Here is a 9,230-nt window from a genome sequence, read left to right on the forward strand (position 1 = left end):
CCACTCAGGTGTGTCTGGGACATGGCCAGTGCTGCTCTCAGAAGAGTGTCGCAGTGTATTTGTGCATTCCTCACCTAGTGAGTTTAAAATGCTGCTGTAGAGACCATGGCATGGGAGTCACCCTTCTGGGATCTGGGTTATTATTTTACAGGCTATGCCAAAACCTTCCTTGGCTTTCCAACTTGAACATATGTAAGATGTGATTACATAAATTTGTACTTGAGAGAATGCCAGAATGTGCCTCCTGGAGGTACTGCACGGTTTCTGCTTGGAAAATTTTGATTTAGTAGCTAGCAAAATGCCAGGTTTCCTTTACCAGCGTTTCTCAAAGGATGTGGTTTGATTAGGTGCATCGTGGAGACAGAGAACTTTGAAGAGCGAGTGGCTGTGCTGAGCAGGATCATAGAAATCCTGCAGGTTTTCCAAGATCTGAATAATTTCAACGGTGTTCTGGAGATCGTCAGCGCCATGAACTCTGTGTCAGTGTACAGATTAGATCACACCTTTGAGGTACGTTCTGGGCATGGCTCTTGGGGAGGTAATAATCAGAATCCAGAAACTTCTGAAGTGAAAGCCATAGTATCTGTATCACACAGGCTCTTATGGAGGAAAGCAAGTGTGCAGTGGGCAGAGGTGTTTATGAGAAGACATTTGTGATGGGCTGGATGTCTCAAAGGGCCTGTAATGGGAAGTGGAGCTTCTCAGCAGATGTTTTCTCATGTGTATGAAATGCTGTGTCCATTTGATGGCTCTTAACCTGTCTGAAATGAACCTCTTGCTCCAGCCCAGCATTTTATGGGTGTGGAAGAGAAGAGTCCCAGGGCTGAGAACCCTGGAGTGGAGGATTTTAACTGCAGCATTTCCTACCTGTGTGAAAAATGGTAGAAGGGCACGGGGAGGGGAAAGCTAAAACTTGGATTTCAGTTGATCACAAGAATGTCTCTTGAATGAGAGATTCTCAGAAGATTCAGATGGTCAGAGGCAGAAATAAGAACCTGCTAAAACAGGTTAGATGGACAGTAGGAAAGAGGCTACACACAAATAGCAACTCCAGTTTTCTCTTGCCAAGGAAGAGAAATGCCTAGGGTCTGGCAGCAAAGCCTCCCTTGACTGAAATAGAAAAAGAAGTGTGAATAAAATGTTTTGAGGTTTTTTATGTCTCTGAAAGGCAGTACAAAGCCCTTAAGTTAAATTCAAAATTAAATGTTTAAATTCAAAATGAAATGTTTAATTTTTATGAAATTTGAAGACTAGGATTCTGCTTGTAGGTTTGACAGAGAGAACAATAATAATCTTTTTACATCAGCCTCATGATTCACAGGGCTAAAATGTTGTCCACAGCAAACCACTTACAAAAAAGGTTCCTCAAATCTCAAAAGAAGTTCTTTCAAAGCTCTGCAATGAAGAAAGACTTTGAGTTGGGCTTGTTCAGTTTGGTGAAGAGAAGGCTCCAGGGAGACCTTCGGGGAGCCTTTTCAGTACTTAAAGGGGCCTAGAAGAAAGCTGGGACAGACTTTTTAGCAGGGCCTGTTGGGACAGGACAAGGGGTGGTGGTTTGATACTAAAAGAGGGAGATTTAGACTAGAGAGAAGGAAGGAGCTGTGGATGCTGAGGGTGGTGAGCCACTGGAGCCCAGGCTGCCCAGAGAGGTGGTTGCTGCCCCATCCCTGGAACCATTCCAGGTGAGGTTGGCCGGGGCTCTGAGCAACCTGCTCTAGCTGCAGATGTCCCTGCTCAGGGCAGGGGGTTGGACTGGATGACCTTGAAAGGTCCCTTCCCACCCAAACCATTCCAGGATTCTGTAAATCAGTTTCAGTTGTGAAGTTTTGCTGAGAGAGCTGAGGAATTGCCTTCACTTTGCTAACTGTGCTATTGAGATTTACATCCCTGGTTTTTGTTTTGTTTTGTTTCCTCTTGTGACAATGTAGGCACTACAGGAAAGAAAAAAAAGAGTTTTGGATGAAGCAGTAGAATTAAGTCAAGATCATTTTAAAAAATACCTAGCTAAGCTGAAGTCAATCAATCCACCATGTGTGCCTTTCTTTGGTGAGTAACACCCAGGCAGGGTAATACTCTGTGTATTGTCTGGCTTGCGTTTGGTGCAGATGTGATAATATTGCTTAAAAGTATTCAGGGCTCTGTTGAGCTTTAAATTAAATACTCTTTAAATATGTGGCAGACTTGCTATGTGTGCAGTGTTTTTAGATTTAGTGTCTTTTATGTAAATTTATCTTTGTGGTTTAGTATGCAGATTACTGGTATGAATATTGCTTGGTTTAACACTGCCTCCATATTGGTGATTGAATTATGGTGATGACGTGAAGATGTTTTTTTCATCTCCTTAACATGATTTTTGAAAGATCTTATGTCAGGCATGTGTTGTTCCTGTGTGAAATGCAGGCTGGGATGATTTTTGCCAGTAAATAAACTGTTGGAGCACTGAAGGGAATGGTCTACCCATGCTGAGGCTTCTTTATCATTTGCTAGAAAGAATAAAATCAGCTCTTGGAATGAAAATGGACTTTAAAAACCACTTCTCTTTTTATCAGGGATATACCTAACAAATATTTTGAAGACAGAAGAAGGGAATCCTGACTTCCTTAAAAGACAAGGGAAGGAATTAATTAACTTCAGTAAGAGGAGAAAAGTGGCTGAAATTACAGGAGAGATTCAGCAGTATCAGAACCAGCCTTACTGTTTACGGATAGAGCCAGAAATTCGGGTAATCAAACACAAAAAAACCTGTTTTGGGGATAGAAGGGGAAAAATAACGTATGTGACAAAAGATGGCCCAATAATATCTAGTACTAGACTTAATCTTGTGTGAGCAGTGACCATCAGAGGAGTGTGGGGAACAGTGTCTGGTAGACAACCAAGTACCCCCACAAAGGACTAGTCAGAAGTGGGGATTTACCTGCTTGGATTCCATGTCCTGCGTTGTGTTCATCCCCTTATTGTTCTGCATCCTGGTACCAGAGAGACTTTTTAGCAACAGAAGAGAATAAGATAACTGACTGAAGAGCAGAACTTCCTGGAGCAAAATCAGTTCCCTTTAACCTAAAATGCTCTGTGGGTGCCTAGTGCATTTAGTGCTGTCGTTCTGCAGTGACACCTCTGAGCAAAGTCTGCTGACCCCCAAAGCTGACTGTCCTCCATCCCTTCCTGTTCTTTCTGGTTAATGGATCACATCCAAAGCACCTCTGATAAATGGCATGGGCATAACCTTTGTTATCCCACTGCTGTGTCACCTGGATTCTGCTCCTGCCCAGGTCTGGGATGGGGAGGCAAGTGTACGGGGTGCTGCTGAGTGGCCTTAGCCCTGCTGCACTGGGCATGATTCACTAGCCAAAAATATTGGCCAACAATTTACAAAAGACTTGGTTTATCCTGTCTAATTACTTGACACAAGGTCATTCTTTCATATCAGGAATCTTACTTTTAACATGATTATTTCTTCCACTGGATTGTTTTGTATTTATTTGTTTCACTCTTGTTTTCCTGGAAGTAAGCTTCACAGTAGTGAAAAGCTAGGTTTTAATCTGTGAATTACAAGTATTTCATTAAATTTCTATGTTATGCTTATTTTTACAATGTTATTGATGCTTCTTTCCTTTAGAAATTCTTTGAAAATCTCAATCCTATGGGGAAGATACCAGAAAAAGAGTTTACAGATTATCTGTTCAACAAGTCATTAGAAATTGAACCTCGAAACTGCAAGCAACCACCCAGATTTGTAAGTGTTGTCCTCCAGATGGAATAGTTAAAATCCACTAGCCACTGTGAAAAAGAAAACATAGTTAACTCAATAAACCATACATTTCCTTCAGAATTCTGCATTGTGAGATGTTTCCAGCAAAAATTGATTTTAAAATACTTTCATGTCAAATGTTTGTCACTACTAAAACATAAAACCTTTGGCTTATTTTAGAATGAACTCTTTTTTTCTCGCAAAGCCTAAAATATTACCATTGAAATTTGGGGTTCTACCATATAATCTTTTCACAGAATACCTAATGCTTTTTGTAGCATTTCTCATTTCACAGTATCAAGAAATCTTATAAAATATTAACATCAATTGAAATATGGATTTTATACATAATTAATGCATTGTGTTTTCTTTAGTAGTTAATTTATATTTTTCTTTGGCTGAATGTTCTGAGTTGTTGCCAAAATTGAAGAATTGGCAAGGTCCACCCTTCTTGCTGAACAAAATACAGCTCAATTCAAGGGAATAGCAATTTTGGTTTTAAAAAAAAAAACAGCTACTGGAGCCCAGGGTTCTTTTTTAAGCAGAAAGATCACTCTCTAGAACACTTGGATTTTATATGTTGTGATTGTAGTGAGTAGCTGGGACATCTCTAGTTTTTGGGAGAGCTATAAATCATTTTGGCACTCTGCTGTTTAGAGGAGTGAGTAAGATGGGATTGCAAATAGGGACAGAAATGACTGTTGCAAAAGTGATGCTTACAGTAATTTCTCCAAGACATTTTCTAAAAATAAGTACTCCTGCTGCCAGCCTCAGTCAGCTGGGCATGGATTCTTGACAGTCTGATTTCCAAACCAGATTTCTCACTAGGATTTCAGGAAAATCCAGTCCTGAGCACTGGAATGTGGTGGATTCGTGCATACCACTGTAAGACAGGAATTAATCTTGCAAAGAATCAGCTTGGGTCTGAGCTGTGCTACACCTGAGCCTAAGGAGTCTGGTTTGGGTCACACCAGTGAGGTGCATGTCAGAATTGTCTCCTCACTAACCCAGAGGACACAGGCAACGTGCTCCTGAGTGTGTCCTTGGTCACAAAGCAGGCCACAGGGTGAGGTTATGAGGCTCTGGGACATGTGGGACTCCCTTTCCCAGGGCTGTGACTTCCTCTTCCCTGGGTTTTGTCCTGGTCTGAAACTTAACTCTTTGCTTTTCATAGCTGTGAGAAGAAAAATCAAAAATGGGGGAAAAAGATTTGTTAAGCTGCACCTGTAACTTCTCAGTCCACTCCTGTATAGATAACAAGAGACTGTAGTTAACTGTAGACTCAATTGCCAAAAGGCAGCACAGCTTTTTAAGGTGTGTTTGATAAATACTTCAACAAACACCTCACAGAGACTTTGCATTTTGCTGTATGAAACATCACTAACCAGCTTTACCTTCCCCAGCCCAGAAAAACAACATACCCCCTGAAATCTCCTGGGATAAGGCCCAACACTGGCAGACACGGCTCCACCTCTGGCACCTTGAGAAGCCATCCACTGCCACTTGAAAAGGAACCAAGCAAGATAAGTTTCAGTAGAATCACTGAGGCAGAGCACGAGTCCACAGTGTCAGCACCAACCTCTCCAAACACCCCATCTACCCCCCCAGTGTCTGCTTCCTCAGAGTTCAGCGTGTTTCTGGACATTGATCTCAACAGTTCTTATGGTGAGTGTGCAGTAGGCTGTAAAAAATGGTTGGTACTGTCCCTCAGGCTTCCAAAATTGGGAAATTTTCAAAATTTCCAAGATTCCAAAATCCATATTGGTGTGTATGCCAGCCTGGTAAAAAAGAAAAGGTAGAATATGTAGTTGTAAACTCTGATGGTTTATGGAATTTTGTAGAGGCATTAAGGCTGGAAAAGATCTCTAAGATTATCAAGTCCAACTGTAAACCAAACACTACCATGAGCACCAAACTATGTCCTGAAGTGCCACATCTACATGTTTTTTGGACATCCCCAGGGATGGTGACTCTGCCACCTTCCTGGCCAGCCTGGGGCAATGTCTCACCACTCTAGCTGGAAATTCTTCCTAATACCCAAACAAATCCTCCCCTGGTACAACTTAAGTCTATTTCCTCTCATCCTGTCACTATTTACTTGGGAGAAGAGACCAACCCCCACCTCTCTCCAGCCTCCTTCAGGGAGTTGTAGAGACCCAGAAGGTCTCCCCTCAGCCTCCTCTTCTCCATACCAAATACCCTCAGGTCCCTCAGCTGCTCCTCACAAGCCATGTTCCCCAGACCCCTCCCCAGCTTTGTTGCCCTTCTCTGGACCCACTCCAGCCCCTCAAGGTCTTTCTTACCCTGTGGTGCCCAAATCTGACCCCAGTGCTGGAGCTGTGGCCTCCCACGTGCCCAGTCCAGGGGCACGGTCACTGCCCTAGTCCTGCTGGCCACACTATTGTTGATCCAAGCCAGGCTGCTGGTGGCCACCCTGGCCACCTGGGCACACACTGGCTCATCTCCAGGTGGCCACCAGCACCCCCAGGTCCTTTTCCTCTGGGCAGTTTCCAGCCCCTCTTCCCCCAGCCTGGAGCTCTGCAGGGGGTTGTTGTGACCCAGGGGCAGGACCCAGCCCTTGGCCTGGTTGAACTTCATACAAGTGACCTCAACCCATGCATCCAGCCTGGCCAGACCCCTCTGCAGAGTCTCCAACCCTCCAGCAGATCAACACTCCCACTCAGTTTGATGTCATTTGCAAACTTTGTGAAGCTACCCACGACCTCCTCACCCAGATCACTGATAAATTACTGAAGTTATAAAGTTCTTGTGTCAGTGTTACAGGTAGTGCAGCTGGGAGGTCTCTGCTGTAAGCAGTTAAACAGCAAGTGCCTTTTCCAGCCTTTCTGCCTGCAGGAGCTGAGGCCGTTGGTTACAGGAGATGTCCCCAGGAGGCCCTGCTCTGCTCGTGGACCTGGTGTCCAGGCCAGGGTGTGTAACTAGAGCAGTCCTGTGGCCTGAACACGCTCGGGTGGTTTTGGTTTCACTTTCTTTCAAGGGAGTCCAGGCTCTGTGTTTTGAGACCTGAACCAAAGCACCAGAAGTGGGGGATGGTCAGGGAGCTCGCTCCAAAGCACAGCCTTGATTTTAGAAATGACACTGTTAGCTCCTAAATGACACTGTCAGATGCACTGGTGGCACTCCCAGGCTTTGCTTCTACCTGTGAGCAGCTCACTTAGCCTTGAGAGCAGCATGTGATGGGTCTTGGCTCTGACTAAGGAGGCTGCAGGCTTGGCAGGAGGGTTAAGCCTGGTGGGGGGCACAAGTGGCCAACAGTTATTATATTACAAATGCTGGCAACATTTGGGCTGCAGAGACAGTGGAGAATAGTGTGGTCATGTCAAAACAGAGTAGTAGAATCAGAGTCCCAGCACGGTGGGGGTTGGAAGGGACCTCTGGAGATCATCTGGTGCAACCCCCCTGCTCCAGCAGGTCACCCACAAAAAAAACCAACCTTCTCTGGGCAGCCTGCTCCAGGCTCAGCCACCCTCACAGCAAAGTTTTTCCTTATGAAGTTTCATTCCCACTGTAACTTAAAATCTCTTGTTCAGGAATATTTGACACAGAGTTTAATTCATGTTAGCAGTAGATAAACTTGGAGGTTACGGTGATCTCTGGAGTTCCTCAGCAGCAAACATTATGTGGTGTAGTCTGGGTCTGTCTGGAAGGTCTTTAATCAGTTTTTTTCATTGAACAGGTAGCAGCAACAGCATCTTTGCTCCTGTCAGTCTGCCACAGTCAAGTAAGTACCATAACTCTGTTCAATGTTTGCTTTCACTCTGCTTTTCCTGGTCTCAGGAATGGGAATTTGGATCTGAGATGGAAATACAAACTGCATTCACCAGCGTTCTGAAAGGACTTTTTTGTACAGGTTTTAGATCAAATGTCCAGTAAGGCAGTTTGTGAAGTCTAAAAAAATTCCTGGTTTGGTTTTGGTTGGTTGGTTTCCCCCAGGCTCTAGCATGATCTTGCTTCTGTTCTGAATGCCCTTGATTATTTTGTTTGACTAATACTACAAATGAAGCAACTTGATAATTCTGTATTAAGCACATAGTGAAAATAATTGTTCTATTGCTAGGAAAGAAGAGGTATTTTCTGTACCACAGCTATGAGGAATGTCCTGTGTTCATCTGTTCTCAGCATCTCTTTTTACTCTCATATTACACAGGCACATGTACTTCCTCATAATATCATTGAATCACTTTGGTTGGAAAAGACCTTTTAAGGTCATGGAGTCCAACCATTAACCCCACTTTACGAAGTCCACCTCTGAGCCATATCTCCAAGTGCCACAGATGATTAAAATCTCCAGCTGGAGGGCACAAGTGCCTAAAGTATGGATCCAAAGCTCTGTGCACTTCTAAGAGGAAAAGCAAAGGTGTGACAGAAGTCACAAACACAGACTGGAGAGTTGTGTTGTTTCTTAACTGTGAGGATTTTTTTTCCCCTTCTGTAAAAAAGGAAGGACTGAATTATCCTAAAATGGTCTAAGAGTTGCTATCAGCTCTTCAGTTCAGGGTAGAATTGTCCTGCTTTAGAAGTGTTGCAGACCTGTTAATGAAGCCTCAAAATACCCAAATTTGAACATGTGCCCATAGGGCAGAGAGGACAAATCTCCCATTCCACAGTGTAACCAAGGCCTGCAGGCAAACTGCAGGCACTGTGGGGAAAACAGGGATAAATCCTGCAATATAGGGATGGTTGCTGAGACAGATTTAAGTGCTCACTAGGAGTTCCCTTTGTTGATTTTTCTGTCCTCTAGCATTGCCTGCTGACTACTGATGTGTGTCTGTGGCACTGGAAGTAGGAGCCTGCTCTGTCAGGCGTGGATGTGATTAAAGAAACGATGAGAATTCCATACAACTGAAGTTAATGGCTCGTGTTGCTGTTTAGCACAAAGATCTGCCTGAGTTGCTTCCAGTTGGGTTAAATATTCTAGCGTATGTTCCTCAGACGTTGAGCAAGCAGTAAAATACTAAAATAAGTGCTTTTCTCTCTCCAGAGACTTTCTTCAGCTCATGGGGTAGCTTTCCTAAACTAAGTGATGAGCCTCAAAACCCTCCTCCGCTTCCTCCACGAAAAAAGATGGATCAGGATGCTTCAAATGCTAAGGTATTTCTGTCCTATGGTGACTAACTTGGATAGTAACTCAGGACATCTAGAATCATAGACTCATTTAGGTTGGAAAAGGACCTTTAAGATCATGAAGTCCAGCCATCTAGCCAAACAGGACTTTGTTAGTCTAAAAGATTTTCCAATGCAGCGCTCCAGTTGCCCTTTCTAAGTTTCAGGTTCCCAGTGTCCAAACTCTGCTAGCCACTTTAGGAACATGGTGGTGTGATTCTCCCCCTCTACTCTGCTCTGGTGAGCCCCCACCTGGAGTACTGCATCCAGTTCTGGAGCCCCCATTACAAGAGGGATGTGGAGCTGCTGGAGCGTGTACAAAGAAGGGCCATGAGAGTGATCCGAGGGCTGGAGCAGC

The 9,230-nt window shown here is 44.0% G+C and overlaps 1 protein-coding gene across 1 annotated transcript in view; it reads left to right on the top strand.

Annotated features, from left to right (window-relative positions):
- The window catches only part of SOS2 (son of sevenless homolog 2 (Drosophila)), a gene marked incomplete at its 3' end in the record, with an annotated part of 44,433 nt that extends 35,573 nt beyond the window's left edge, over window positions 1–8,860 (top strand). The window contains exons 16-22 of the mRNA XM_008944676.1: window positions 348–510; window positions 1,929–2,046; window positions 2,550–2,722; window positions 3,617–3,733; window positions 5,152–5,417; window positions 7,453–7,490; window positions 8,751–8,860. Coding sequence (XP_008942924.1) covers window positions 348–510; window positions 1,929–2,046; window positions 2,550–2,722; window positions 3,617–3,733; window positions 5,152–5,417; window positions 7,453–7,490; window positions 8,751–8,860 — 985 coding nt within the window. The remainder of the gene's footprint in view (window positions 1–347; window positions 511–1,928; window positions 2,047–2,549; window positions 2,723–3,616; window positions 3,734–5,151; window positions 5,418–7,452; window positions 7,491–8,750) is intronic.
- Between the last annotated feature and the right edge of the window lie 370 nt (window positions 8,861–9,230).

This window comes from Merops nubicus, unplaced genomic scaffold (genome assembly GCF_000691845.1).
Source record: "Merops nubicus isolate BGI_N331 unplaced genomic scaffold, ASM69184v1 scaffold2037, whole genome shotgun sequence".
Classification (NCBI taxonomy): domain Eukaryota; kingdom Metazoa; phylum Chordata; class Aves; order Coraciiformes; family Meropidae; genus Merops; species Merops nubicus.